This window comes from Danio rerio, chromosome 24 (genome assembly GCF_049306965.1).
Source record: "Danio rerio strain Tuebingen ecotype United States chromosome 24, GRCz12tu, whole genome shotgun sequence".
Classification (NCBI taxonomy): domain Eukaryota; kingdom Metazoa; phylum Chordata; class Actinopteri; order Cypriniformes; family Danionidae; genus Danio; species Danio rerio.
Window position 1 is genome coordinate 30844389 of NC_133199.1, and position 15629 is coordinate 30860017.

The window sequence follows — 15629 nt, forward strand, 5'->3', positions numbered from 1 at the left end:
CCTTTGGGATGTGGAGGAACGGGAGATTCGCATCATGGATGTGCAGCTGACAAATCTTTAGCAACTGCATGATGCTATCATGTCAATATGGACCAAATATTTCCAGTGCCTTGTTGAGTCTATGCCACGAAGGATTAAGGCAGTTCTGAGGGCAAAGGAGGTCCAGCTCAGTACTTGTAAGATGTACCTAATAAAGTGGCCGCTGAGTATATATGTCAATATTTGTAATTAGCTTTTATTTATTCATCGTTTTCATGTTAGCATTAGTTTACGTTTCAGTAATTTTTGTGCATTTGTAGTATTAGTATATATAATAAGTATATTATATATTATGTGACATTAGTTCATATAATGTCCTTTTGTATTCGTTTTTCTTTTAAAATTTATTTTGTTCTGTATTTTTAGTTAGTATATTAGTAATTATGTTTGTAAACTTTTATGGTTATTGACATTGCAGTTATACATTGTTAATTCAATGTTGATGTTCATTCTATAAACAAAGCAGAAAAAAGTGCGGAAAAATAAATGCAGAAATGTATAAACATACAAAACCACACACATGAATCAACGCATAACATTTATATGTGTGTAAATTAATGCAGAAATAAATTAATAAATGGCTTACCCCCGCACTGTTGACTGCACGAACTTGAAACCTGTAGGTGGTGCCAGGGAGCAAATTACCCACAGTGCACTCCGTTTTAGATCCACGAAACACCTCCACTGGCTCTGAATCCTCCTCTATTGCACACATCTCTAAACAAAACTCAACCCCGTCAGTCTCTTCGTCACACAAAGAAGCATCTGGAGAAACAAAGAATGATGAGTGAATGGGAGAGGTATAGAGAGACAAGGACAGAACAATACACAATCATAAAAAAGTGGAAAAGCATCACTTCTCAGTCAATATAGATGATTACATATTTAAGGCGAACTGTGTCAGACATCCTGAGTGAAACAAATATGGTGGATACATCAAAAAACGATTGCGTTTATTTTCATTTATGTATAAAAAACAACATGAGTTGTTTAATTGTTATCATTTATAATATTATTTCGAATTTGTAGTATTTATAAAAAAAACATATAATCATAATTATTAATTAAATGAAAGTTAATATATTAAATAAAAATATATATAATAATAATATTAATAATAATAATAATAATGATGATGATGATGGTGAATATAATAATAATAATAATAATAATAATATAATAGTAATAATGATGATGATTAATTTGGTGAATAACAACAACAATAATGACGATGATGGTCAATATAATAACAATAATAATAACAACAATAATAATAATATAGATGGTGAATATAATAATAATAATAATAATAATAATAATAAAAATAATGGTGAATATAAGAAGAATAATAAGAGGAATAATGATGATTAATATGGGGAATATTATCAACAACAATTATAATAATGATGATGATGGTGAGTATAATAATAATAATAATAATAATAATAATAATAATGGTGAATATAATAATAATGAGAAGAATAGTGAAGATGATGATTAATACGGGGAATAATAACAACAACAACAATAATAATAACAATGATGTTGAATATAATAATAATAATAATAATAATAATAATAATAATAATAATAATAATAATAATAATAAAATAATGGTGGATATAATAAGAAGAATAATGATGATTAATATGGGGAATAATAACAACAACAATAATATAATGACGATGATGGTGAGTATAATAATATTATGAATAATAATAATAATAATAATAATAATGGCAAATATAATAATAATAATAATAAGAATAATGATGATGATGATTAATATGGGGAATAATAAAAACAACAATAATAATAATGACGATGATGGTGAATATAATAATACCAATAGTAACAATAATAATGATGGTGAATATAATAATAATAATAATAATAATAATAAATAATAATAATAAATAACAATGATGATGATGATTATGATAATGGTGAATATATTAATAATAATAATGGTGATTATGATGACGGTTAATATAATAGTAGTAGTAGTAATAATAATAATAATGATAACAATATTAATAATAAATATGATAATGGCGTTGATAATAAAAATAATGATGATAATAATAATAAAATTTTATAAATTATTATTATTACTATGATTACGAAGATGGTGATGATTATGATAATATTAATAATAATAAATATTAATTAGCTTATTAATTTTTATCATTATTCCAGTGTTCACACTTAGATCTTGCTTGATAATAATCACAGGATTGGCATGCTGTCTCCGGAAAGAACTCTGAGCTCTGAGATATTGCAGCCTAGGGCTACTGCCTGATAATTTAGCAGGTACGGCGATCCGAGATCAGGTAGTTCTCGAGATCTCACCCTAAAGTAAAGGGGGAGATGTGCTGGATAGGGGGATTCTTTAAAAATACAGATAAGGGAAATAAGATGAAATGGGCTATTTGTTGTAGGTTTGGATTAATTTGATAAGTTTATTCATGATTGTAGATGAGAGACCAGCCGTGATAAATCATATCATGTTTTCCTCTCAAAATTAGTTTATAAAACTTCACTCAACACTGCATACCAAAAATCATTTCACTATGAATCCGCAATTCTGTTTCATCACAGAAACCCTTTGTGCAACCCACAATGCAATTCTGCTGTAACGATGCTCACGTGCCCAAAACACAAACTTTTTGAGAACCTCAAGACATCTCAACTCTCAAAACTAAATCACACTCCCAGTTTCCTCCACGACTGTGGCTACAAAAAGGAACGGATCAATTGCAGTGATGGAGAACATGCAGGGAAGCTCACGTCTGCTGTCTGAGAGTCAGTGTGGACGGCTCAAATCAGCACTGCTATTTCAATTATTTATAGAGCGCATTCAGCCTCTTAAACGAGCCCACTTTCACTTAAAAACAGTGAGTCAGGGCTAGAAATCGCTAACAAACAAGTGCGTTTTTGCCTCACTCATGTGTACATGTGTACAAAGACCGACACATTAATGGGGTGATGTAATGTGTGAAAAGCACAAAACATAGCTGCAAAGTTTTTGCAGTCAGTGCAGATGCATTGTGGGTAAACATATTTGAGATTTTCCGAGCTATAATTGAAAAAAAAAAAAGTTCTCAATAGTTGACCTTTTAACCTGGCAACAACAAGCAATTAGTATAAAAGCAATCAAGCTCCTTTTTCTTCAGCTTGTTAGGAGCTGCGCTTTCACTTTTCTTCAAATGGATCAGTCCACTGGTTGTCTAGGGGAATGTTACTATGGGAATATTATTGGAGAAAAGTCTGAAATACTACATCTGGTTAAATAATTAGTCTTCCTGAAGTATTAGCCTGAGTATATTTTCCCCCAATTTCTGTTAGCAAAAGATTTTTCCAACACATTTCTAAACGTAATAGTTTTAATACCTCATTTCTAATAACTGATTTCTTTTATCTTTGTCATGATGACAGTACAAAATATTTTACCAGATAGATTTCAAGATACTAGTATTCAGCTTAAACTGAAATTTAAAGGCTTTACTAGGTTAATTAGGCAAGTTAGGGTAATTAGGCAACTCATTGTATAACGATAGTTTGACCTAAAAAAGGTTTTTTAAAAAAATCCACTTATTTGGTAAACACAGCAAGTCTCTCATACAATATATCTACTAAAAGATTATTACTTTACAAACTGTATTGTAAATAAATCACATGAACATTTTTTTATTAGTCAATAATATTACTGTAATTAATAAAAAAACTGAATAAACATACATTTACACGAGTAAAAAAACAGACTATAATAAATAAATAATGATGGGCTAAAAATCTGCAGATTTCTGCACACTCAGATTCAGTGTGAGCCTACTAGTATCTTAGAAATGCATATTATTTTGCGCAGTTGTGAGTTCTCGGGCTTTTCCACAATTTTCACAAATCCCCAACTTTTTTCTCAAACATTATTTATTGCAATTCAGAATTTAAATTAAGCAAAAATAATTTTACCCTTCCTTCGGATTTCTTACATGATGCTAACTTGTTCTACATTATCAAATCAATATCTCAATGTACAAAGTTGTGGCTCTGGAAAAATTAAGCTAATTATTTTTGTGATTTTTATAAGTTAAATCACATGTTTATCATTTAAAAATCTGATAAGACAGGACATCTGCAACTGCTAAACCACTAAAAAGGTCAGAATATATATTATTACTATTAGGTACAGATTTACAAGTCATATAATGTGGTAAAAAGTCTTTAGCACAATACAGTGACTATAGAAAAATCATCAAACCCCTTTGAAATATTTACTTTATTGGTCAAATAGCCTGAAATTAAATTCCATTATAAATAACTTTTCCAGCTTTTGAAATGTTTGTTGTAGTCTTCTACTAACAACTCTCCTACAACGTTACCCCAAAGTTGTTTTTGAAAGCAGGGTGCATAATGTGAGTAAAGTTTTCACAAGGCATGCTGATTTTCTATAGGCACTGTGAATGCTATTTTCAGAGAATGCACTCTTTTTACACTTATAAACACAGAGGAAAGTAAAAAAATAAAGTAATCAAATGAAAAAAAAGCCTCACCCCATTGCAAAGTCAGCTCCTTGTGTTTGACATTTCCCATAATGCTCGGTGGTTGGCATCGTCCAGGAGGCGGGATGAGAGTGCGCACCGTCACCTCACCTGACCACTGCACGAGTGAGTCAACATTAAACACAATGAGCAAACTAAGACCTTACAACATGAATCAGCTGTGGGGATCAGTGAATGATCTTCTCTTACCTGGCTTTGTCCGGCCGCACTGACACAGCTCAGTCTCAGGGAGAAGCTCGTTGCTGATTTTAGATCCTCACACGAATGTTTCCTCTCTGGTCCTCTATAGACAGCCTCCCACTGTCTCTCTGATGAAAGTGAACATGGATTAACTACAGATTCATGTCAAAAGCCCCATCAGGAACATGTCAATACTTTACATACAAGCAAAAGAACAAGAAAAAAGCTAAATAGAAACTACACTCTAAAAATGCTCGATTACAAATGTCGTCCCAACTCAATCGATTAAGAAAACCTAATGGTTTTTACAATTTTAAGTTGATTGAACATAAAATAAAACTAATTAAGCTGTCCCGAAAAACTCAAGAATTGAGTTGTTTCCACTCATTTTGAATAAGTGGTTTGAACAAGCAGCAAAAATATTTTGCTTGAGTGTATACAGCTGTTTTTACTTCATTTAAATGTCACCTTTCATATCATTACATTATACCTAACTAGAATATGCTGATCTGATTTCAAGTAAAAATAGAAACATGTTTACAACTACAAAAATACTCATAATTATATAGATGCTGTTAATATTGTGAACTTTCTAATTAGGAAAAAATTCAGAGTGCATTTAAAAGGATAACTCATGCACAAATGAAACATTTCTCATTATTTACACACCCTCAAGTACAGTAGTTTCAAACCTTTGACTTTCTTTCATCTGTTGGACACAATACATGCTTTAAAAAAAAGCTGCAAACCTGAAAGCATTTACTTCTAGAGTAGGAAATACTACGAAAGTAAATAGTTGCTCGTTGCAAATGTGAATGTGTCAAAAACTAAAGAATTGCTTGTTAACTTTGGAATGAAACACCTGCTCTCCAAAGGGTGGTCATAAATGAAACACAGGTCAATGTCGTGGAGGAATATACAGTAGGTGCCTTGGAACAACAGGTTGAAATTTGATCAAAATACACATACAATTATTAATAAGGCCACATCCATTTCACCCTGCAGCCCAAGACTGATTACTCAATGAAGCTAAGCAGTGCTGAGCCACATGTGAAAACTAGGTCGCTGCCAGAAGTAGTGTTAGTGAGGCCTGCAGGAGGCACTAAACCTGTGGTTTGTGCGAGTCCTAATGCCCCAGTGTAGTGAAAGAAACACTGTCAGTGAGCGCCGTCTTTTGGATGCGACATTAAACCGAGGCCCTGACTCCCTGTGGTCATTAAAAATCTCAAGGCACTTCTCGTAAAGTGTAGGGGTGTAACGTCGATGTCCTGGCCAAATTCCCTCCATTGGCCCTTAACCATCATGGCCTCCCAATCATCCTCATTCACTAAATTGACTGTCTCTCCACTTCACCTACAGCTGGCGTGTCCTGTGGCTGCCAAGTGGATGCTGCACACTGGTGGAGGTGTGGAGAAAAATTTTGTGAATTCCTCTGCGAAGTCTTGTATGTTATTATGAACTCAGGTGTTGAGGATGGCACAGAAAATAATAGGAGAAAGCACACCCTCTTTATAATAGCTATTATAGCCATAACAGTCTGCTAATTTATTTGCAGCTTTTTCTAATGTTTACTATTTAACTATAATAGTTACTATAATGTATACTATTTTTCTATCTTGAGTAAATAATAATAACAATAAAAGATACTACTGATAGTTTATTTACATTTAAACTGTTTATTTACAATGAAAAAATGAACTCTAGAAAAACATATTTAGTAATTTGAGGAATTTCCCTTATTTTCACATCCATATGTTGACAGGTATGTTAAGCGTTGGTGTTTATTGTGTTAAGTGTGTCATTCTTGTCATTTGAAGCACCACCATCTCCAAATGAATTGCCCCAAAGCGGAACTAAACTACAAACATTCTTCAAATTAGCAAATTTTTTGATTGACAGAAAAAAGAAAGTCATAAAGTCTTGGTATATGAAATTTTTATTTTTGCGCCAACTATTCCTTTAAATAAATAAGATTATTTAAATGAGTTAGTAGTATTGGAATAAAAAGGGAAACCTTTAATAATACCTTCATTATTATTACTTTCTGAAATCTCCAGGATGTACGTCAAGTCTCCAGATCCGCCATCATCTTCTGGAGGTTCTGATTTCATCATATAAAAACAGAGAGAAGGGGAAAGGGTGGAAGTGTTATTAAAATGTACAGAAAAGAATCTAAAAGATAAAATGCTTAAAAGATAAAAGTTTTTCCTACCCCACGTCACGCAGAAGCTGTGATATGTTAGTGTGTTAACTGCAGGATTCACAGGGGGTCCGGGTCTCTCTGCGGTCGTCTTACACACAAGCAGAGAACTCGGTGCGCTACGCCACTCGCCACTACATGTGATGAGCTATAGGAGGCAATTGGAGAGATTTTAGAGAATCCCGTGAACAGAAGCATATATTATTTCTGCATTATGTATGTAGTGTGTGTTTTTCAGAAGAAATCACTGCTTTTATTCATAAAAGATACAGTTTGGAGTTTATTGCCATATTAGCTTCTCTGGCTATGTCATGGCAAAAAAAAAAAAAAAACATTAGGTTTACCAGATTTTATAAATATCACTCTTCTATAATTATGAAAATATTTGAACAATAAAAAGTCATCAACAGCAATAAATAATATGTGAGATAAAATACATAATAATAATAATAATAATATTTAAGAAAATCTAGAGCCGTTTTTAAGGTTTATTTTTAATAAAAATTGTACAATTGTGAAAGGATTTACATTTAAAGTCTCTCCAGATAAAAATCTTTGTCTGTTAACTTTAAAAATAGGGCATTTCACAAGTATATGTTTAACAGTTTGGTTCTGGTTGCTTATTCAGAAAAAGTGCATCAAAAAAGGATCAAAAATGACTACAACTTTTTTCATTACAACAAAAACTGCTTTTTAACTGCTTATTTGCTGAAGAATCTTCTAAAAAATGCATCACAGCTTTTACTGTTTATTATTTTTCCAAACTGTGCTGCAAATTGCTTTGTTTTAAATTAAAAGATTAAAAACATGTTTCAACATGATGACAAACAAGATGATGTAGATGTATGTAAAATAATCATACATTGTTCTGAAAACAGATAATTTGAGTTTGATCAGATCAGGCATGTTACAGAAGGAACCATTCAAGATACATTATGAAAATGCACAAAAAACATATGCGCATAACTGAGTAGGATAAACTTTCATTCGAAAAGAAAAGATGCACATAAATTACGATTGAAACACGTTTACCAAACAAATTCCAGTATGCACTTTAAAAAAATCGTTTTATTTTGTTACAAGAGATCTAAGATGATAAAAGTGTGTGTGAATAGACAAGCCAGCAGCCTGAGCACATTGTAAAACATCTGAAATGTAGTTTTGGTGGCCTTGAAAGGCCTTAACCATCTCAGTATTAGTGTTTTTAAATTGTTCATTTCCTCCAGACTTGTCAAGAGCGTCTGTGCTCTGCGTCTTATGCCTTTAAATGCCACTGCGCATTCACTGCATGTCAGTATTGCCATCTGAGGCGTAAGTCATTTATTAAATAAAGAAAAGATTCACGCAGCTTCTCCTACCATAGCAAATTCTGTTTTCACTGTTGATATTTGGCGCCAGATAATCAGTGACGATTTTGTTCGATTTGACTTATTGGGTGGAAACGCTGCTTTATTCGCACGTCCTTTATGCGAAAATCCAGTTTTGCACAAAGTTATTTAGCATTTTTGGATGGAAACATAGCTAGTGTTGATCTCCTTTGTTGATAAAAGGCAATTGAGTAAATCAACCACAAAAGGGAGCCACAAGAGCAAGTTGCATGGCTTTCGCAAAGGATCAAGTCATTGGATTTATAATAAAATGCCACAGAAAGGCAAATTCCATTAACGTAATTGTTCTGTATTGCAACACATTTAAATACTATGCCAGTGTTCCATTCGACATTTATTCTCTAAATCAACATGACTGGTAGTTCCTATTGCGTTGGATTAGGTTTCGCTCTAAAGTGGGAACTAATTAAGCTACCTCAAAAGTCATTTCTAAAAAGTAAAATCATTGCCAGCTAAAACGCATGTGCAATCTCCAATAGTTCTAGGAACTACAAAATATTTTGTCTGATGCAAAAACCTCATTCATTCATTGATTTGTTCATTCATTTTTAGTCCCTTATTTATCAGGGGTCATCACAGCAGAATAAACCGCCAACTATTCCAGCATGTTTTACGAAGTGGATGCCCTTCCACTACTGTACAGGGAAACACCCACACACACTAACTCATAAACCACTATGGCCAATTTACTTTTTCCAATTTACCTATAGCGCATGTCTTTAAACTGTGGGGGAAACCCATGCAGCCGGAGGAAACCCATGCAAACACAGAAGGAACATGCAATCTCCACACAGAAATTCCAACTATCCCAGCCGGAACTCAAATCAGTGACCATCTTGCTGAGTAAGGGGACAGTGCTAACCACTGAGCCACCGCGCAGTGCAACCTAAATAAGTCACATCATTGCAAACCATAATGTAAGTGGATTATCTGACAGGGACTTAAACAGTACATTATTCAGGATTATAGCACTCATTTGCAGTGACCTGAGATGACATGATGGAAAAGCGGATAACTGAGATGACGACTGAAGATTTCAGGAGGCACTTTTGTGTACAGGACAACACGACGTTTGCATTCCCAATCACCAGAAGCATCGCAGGGAGAGACATTTAAATCCTCTCTGAGGGGTGTTTCTCCCTTGACGATGCTAACGCAGTGTTCTTAGCCTTCTCAGAGATTAGACTAAAAGCTTTTAACACGTAGCACCACTGGAAATCAATTCACCTTCCCCCAACAACAACCTCAACAGCTGCAGGATCTGAGAAACCGCTTCAGGTTATCGAAGAAACCAACGTTCATTAGATTATGGCTAATTGCCTGATTAGCAGAGAAGGAAATGAGGAAGCAGAGGTGTTTTGAGAATGCGTGCTAGTTAAACACCAGAATTGTTTGTTTGTGTGTATGCGAATGAATGGAAGCAGAGTATATGTACACATTAAAGACTTTGCATCTCAAATCAGTGCTGGAAAGCTCATTACTCACCCTGAATTTGTACTGTGTGTTCCTTCTCAAGGACTCCACCTTATGGTTCAGCTCCAAACCGCTGTAAACTGCTTGAAAGTCCAGTCCCTGCCAGAAAAACATAATCTTTTAGGTGTCAGAAAGTGAAGTATGGAACAACTATTGACAGGTTTGCTTTCGAGCCCGTCTAAATCATCATTTTACACTTAAAAATACTGCAAACAGAATCAAGTGAAAACAGTGGAAAATTGCTGTGAAAATGAAAATGAAGTGGAAAAAAATAAGCAGCAATTATAAAGCCTAGTACTGCTCCAAACTCGAGCAAATTTCTTTTTGGATGACATCATTAATGCCTCATGCTTTTCAATGGCTATGTTTCAATCTACCTATTTTTTTATTTTTGTTTATTTGCGATTTAATTATATACAAAAAAATTACAATTTCATCAACAAACCCCAACTCACCCCTTTATACATCAGACAACATCTGCCTATTTTTATGCACATTTTAGGATACTGCAAAAAGAAAATAAATAATTAAAAATTTAAAATAAATTAATAATAACAATAATAAATATAGCTGCAAGCAGCAATTATCGGGGCCAAGCAGCCCAGTGGCCACATCATAAACCAGCAAGGCAACAAGCTAAAGAGCAACTGGAAAACTCCATGGAAAAACAGCCTTGGATGAGTTCGTTCAAATAGGTTTTACAAATATTTCAAAATAGCGTAAAAAATTTCATGACGAAAATTACGTCATTGGGTGCGTTTGAATTGGCTTGAGCAAAGGAATCAGGAGAATTTTTGATTGTAGCCCATCCAGTTTAAATTTATAAAGATAAACATAAATGAAATATTGGACAAGTGGTGGCGGTAGAGAGTTTGAATTAGAGTCCAAATGTGTTGTAGTTGAAGATCAAACTGTCCTCTATCAGTGCACCAAAGTTTGCACAAATGCCGCAAGCAGTTGATAGGGCTGCCATTGACTCCCAGAGCAGAAGAAGAAGAGGAAGGATACAATAGTACGGATACAATAGTATAATAATAATGTTGGGTGAAACAAGAAGATGCACATAAATTCTAGAAACATGCATGGGAAAAAAGTGTGCTAGTTGTCTAATATTTTTTCTACGCCATAAAAGGATATGCCTGCCTACAAAAGCAAGACACTATGACAGCAGTTATTATTATAGAGAAAAAAAGAGCTCCTGCTTGCATTATTTTATTATTTCATTCATTCAATTATTTTCCTTCGGCTTAATCAATTATTTATCAGGCGTCGCCACAGCAGAAAGAATCCGCCAACTATTCCAGCATATGTTTTACACAGCGGATGCTCTTCCAGCCGCAACCCAGTACTAGGAAACATCCATACACTCTCACATTCACACACAAACACTATGGCCAATTGTGGGGGAGACCGGAGCACACTTCAGGAAACCCCAACCAACATAGAGAACATGCAAACTCCACACAAAAATGTCAGCTGATCCAGCCAGGACTTAAACCTCAGCGAAATGTATTTTATTATATATAAAAAAAAAGAAATATACAAAAAAAAAAAATAATAATAATAATAATAAAATATATATATATATATATATATATATATGTGTGTGTGTGTGTGTATATGTGTGTGTGTGTGTCATATAATTGTGTTCTCCTACAATTAAAAAAATGCTACATTACCGCAATAACAAAGAAGGAACATTTGTTCCTTAACAATTAGTGGATCAAAAATGACAGCCTCACTAAACAACAAAGAGTGAGATTTCAAATATTTGGATGACGCATCAGACTGCTGTGTGAAACACGACGGCCATTAGTCAGAAGAGTCCATTTACACTGTAGGGAAAGCCAATTAGCCAGAAAATAGCAAGGGAATAAATAAAACAAACATGTCATCCAGTATATTACCCTAACAAAGAGAAAAATATATATATTTGAAAACAGAAAGATAATGCTACAGAAGCTCAGGGGGATTATAGGATGTAGAATGTATGGTAGGGGTGAGTTCAACACCTTGGTCTCATCCTGCATCTCCAGGGTGTACGTGATCATTTCCTCAGCGCTGCAGCTGTTTGGTCGCGTCCACTCTAGTGTAACCCAGGATGATCCAGCCAGAACTAGCCGTGGAGGTAAAGACGTCTGCTGGAGGCTCCCTGTGGTGTAAAATACGACTTCTGTACTGAATCCACTGCAGACAAAAGCAGAAAAAAAAACACTCCATCAAGACTATACTTCATATCTGACTCTCTTCAAAAGCACAAAAAATATTAATTATTTATACTTTCTCCCTCTATGCTGAAACTCACAGCGAGTAGTGCGGATTTTTTTTTTTCTTATTTGCCACACCATTAAACTTAAGGACACCGCAGAGACAACATTTCAATAAATTGTGTACAACCCAAAGCTTGAGGGGTTATAAATGCCATTTTATGATTTATGGCTAAAGACAATCCACTTAAAAAGACAGTATTTCACCTGAACCTCAAAGAAACTATTGAAAACCGTAATATAATGATGGTATCAGACGGAAATATCAAAATACTCATTGACTATTATATTCAATTTCTTCAATTCAATACTTGAACATGAGAAATAACAAAAACACACAGTGTACGTAATACGCAAATGATGTATAAACCAAAGGTACAGGGTTACAGAACTCTTAAAAAGAAGTTTAAAAAAAAAACATTAATAAAAATGAAAAAAAATTCAAATCAAATTAAATTGAAAAAAAACTGTGGGGAGTCAAAGACTTAAAAAAACGAATTAATTAATTAATTAATTTAATCTTATCAACAAAATTGTGGGAAATCAGGGTTTTATGAAATAAAATTTAATAAAAAATTTAAATTAAATTAAAATTGTGGAAACTCAAAGTCTTACAAAATAAAATGAAAAAATAAAAAAATATATATTTAAATTAAAATTGTGGAAATTTAAGGTCTTAAAATAAAATAAAATAAAATTGAATTAATAAATAAAATAAATTAAAATAAAATAGTGGAGAGTCAAAGACCTAAAATTAAAAAAAATAATAATTAAATAAAATAACTGGTTAAACGCCAAGATAAATTTTTATTTATAATGTTTAAAGAGACAAAGAAGCAAACCTGGAGCCAATGTCATTAAGCGCTGCAACTCGAAAAGTGTACCCGACACCAGGGCACAGCCTCAATACTTTGCAGTGTCTCTGGGGTACGACACAATATTCACGGAAAATGCTGTTCTTTTTCCCCTGGAAAAAAAAGCAGCAAGGATGCGGTCAGCAGTGACAAAGAGGACAGCAACATGCATAAAAAAGTCAGCGAGAGTCGCACACTGTGTCAAAAGAACAGGACACACTTGACATGAAAAGAACAACAACAAGAGCACAACTGCTGCTGGAAGCTGTGCTAATTGTCACAACAACACGCACAAGAATTGATTTAAAGTTCAAGGCAGAGCCTTTCTAAATGATTTCTGCGGGGAAGAAACAGAAGCTTCAGACATTTCTGGAGCGGCAGAGAGTTTTAATGAACTCTTAATGAGACAGAAAAGCTTTGAGTAAATAAAACCACCAAAGCAGACAGTCTCTAGCATAAAGCATCTCTCAACTCTGGCATAAAGCATCACATCTCGTGCAACAGGGATAGGAAAAAAACAGCACAGTAATAGCAAAAAGGAAGACAAATAATGAACTAAATGGAGAGGAAATGAGGGAGAGAGACAGAGAAATCAAGTGGGTGGTTCATGGGTAGACCAGACATGGGTAGATCAGATATATATAAAAGTATAAAATGTGTATATTTTGAAGTGGATAAAAAAGTTAATCCAAATTCTCCTAAGACTAGAATGGGCATTGTTCAATACATATTTTTACCTACTTGATTAAAGATTTTGATCCACTTCAAAATTGTATTTTTCTGTAGGGTATTTTGAGGACAAAAATACATACCTCATCCCATTCCACAATGTAATTGTTGATTTTTGAGCCATTGTCTGCTGGAGGCTGAAATAAAAAAATATTTATTTTAATATAAAAAACAAATAATTATTATTTAACAAATACAACTACATTTACACCACAATTCAAAATTTTAGATTGAGTTATTTAAAAAAATGATTTGGCTGCATTTACAGGTATGTGCCAAAAAATTGGAATATCGATGGAAAATCCATTTGTTTCAAACATTTCTTTCAAAAAGTGAAACTTGTGTGCTATATTAGTTTACTACACATATAGTGAAATGTTTCAAGCTTTCATTTGTTTCAATTTGAATGATTATGGAGTAAAGATGAAAAAAATAAAAACTCAAATCCAGTATTTCTCAAAATGTGAATATCATGACAAAGTTCAACTATGTAGGTTCCATGTGTCTCAATCCATTTCGCTAATTAATGCAAAGCCTTGAAACTGTCTCAGTCTGGCTTAGTAGGCTTTAGAATCATGGGGAAGACTGACTTGATGGTTGTATAGAAGACCAAAACTGTAACCCTCTATAACACAGGTGTCAAACTCAATTTCAAAAGGGCCGCAGCTCTGCACAGTTTAGTTCCAACCCTAATTAAACGCACCTGATCAAACTAATTGAGTCCTTCAGGCTTGTTTGAAACCTACAGATGTAGGAAGTGTGTTGGAGCAGGGTTGGAACTAAACTGTGCAGGGCTTCGGCCCTCCAGGAATTGAGTTTGACACCCCTGCTCTATAAGGAGGAAAAGTCTCAAAAGGCAATGGCGAAAGAAGCTGGATGCTCAGTGAGCAGAGAAAGGGAAAAATGTGAGTGCAAAAGGTGCACAAGTATGAACGCAGCCTTGAGAGAATTGTCAAGCAAGGGCGACTGAGGCTGGTGTCAGAGCATCCAGAACCACCACATACAGACATCTGCATGACTCGGGCTACAGCTGTAGAATACCACGTGTTAAGCCTCTCCTGAACCAAAAAACAATGTTAGAAGTCTCTGTGCTGGGCTAAAGGGAAAAAGTACTGCTCTGTACTGCCAGTGGTCCGAATTTCTCTTTTCAAATGAAAGCAAATTTTGTATTTCATTTGGAAATCAAGACCTCAGAGTCTGGAGGAAGAGCGGAGCAACACAAAAGTCAAGTCTAATTTTGTATTATAAATTTAGTCAACCCAGCTTGACCCAGGACGTTTTAGAGTGCTTCATGCTTTCTGCTGCCAACAAGCTTTTTGGATGATGATGATTTTATTTTCCAGCAGGACTTAAACCAGGTACTGGAAGCTTCGGCACTGTGTCTTGGTTTCAAGGACCATTGTCTCCCTGTTCTGAACTGGTCTGGAAACTTACCTGACTTAAACCCAATTGAACATCTATGGGCTATTGTCACGAGAAAGATGAGGGAACAGAGACCCCAAAATGCAGACGAGGTGAAGGCTGATATCAAAGCAACTTGGGCTACCATAACACCTCAGCTGTGTCAAAGGCTGATCTCCTCCATTCCACACTGACTTCATGCTGTAATTAGTGCAAAAGTAGGCCAAACACAGTACTGAGGACTTTAAGATCCTTTTCTTATTGGTCAAATGAAATATTCTAGTTTTGAGAAATCCTGGATTTGAGTTTTTTTCATTTTTAATCCATAATCATTCAAACAGAAACAAATGAAGGCTTGAAATACTTCGCTTTTATGTGTGGTGAACTAATATAACACACATTTCACTCTTTGAACAAATTATTGAAATAAACTTTTCCTCGATATTCTACTTTTTTGGCACATACCTGTATTTGTTCAAAAATACAGTCATATTTGAAATTCAATTATAATAATACAATTTGAGAAACATCTGTAT

General features: G+C 34.1%; 1 protein-coding gene across 2 annotated transcripts in view; it reads right to left on the reverse strand.

The window, feature by feature from the left end:
• The window catches only part of fndc3bb (fibronectin type III domain containing 3Bb), a 135053-nt gene that overhangs the window by 28725 nt on the left and 90699 nt on the right, over positions 1-15629 (reverse strand). For both annotated transcript variants that reach the window (XM_002666672.7, XM_073940857.1), the window contains exons 11-19: positions 13776-13829; positions 12952-13076; positions 11855-12029; positions 9855-9941; positions 6994-7129; positions 6808-6882; positions 4791-4909; positions 4593-4698; positions 626-804 (exon numbers count right to left, since the gene is read on the reverse strand). In XM_002666672.7, coding sequence (XP_002666718.2) covers positions 626-804; positions 4593-4698; positions 4791-4909; positions 6808-6882; positions 6994-7129; positions 9855-9941; positions 11855-12029; positions 12952-13076; positions 13776-13829 — 1056 coding nt within the window. The remainder of the gene's footprint in view (positions 1-625; positions 805-4592; positions 4699-4790; positions 4910-6807; positions 6883-6993; positions 7130-9854; positions 9942-11854; positions 12030-12951; positions 13077-13775; positions 13830-15629) is intronic.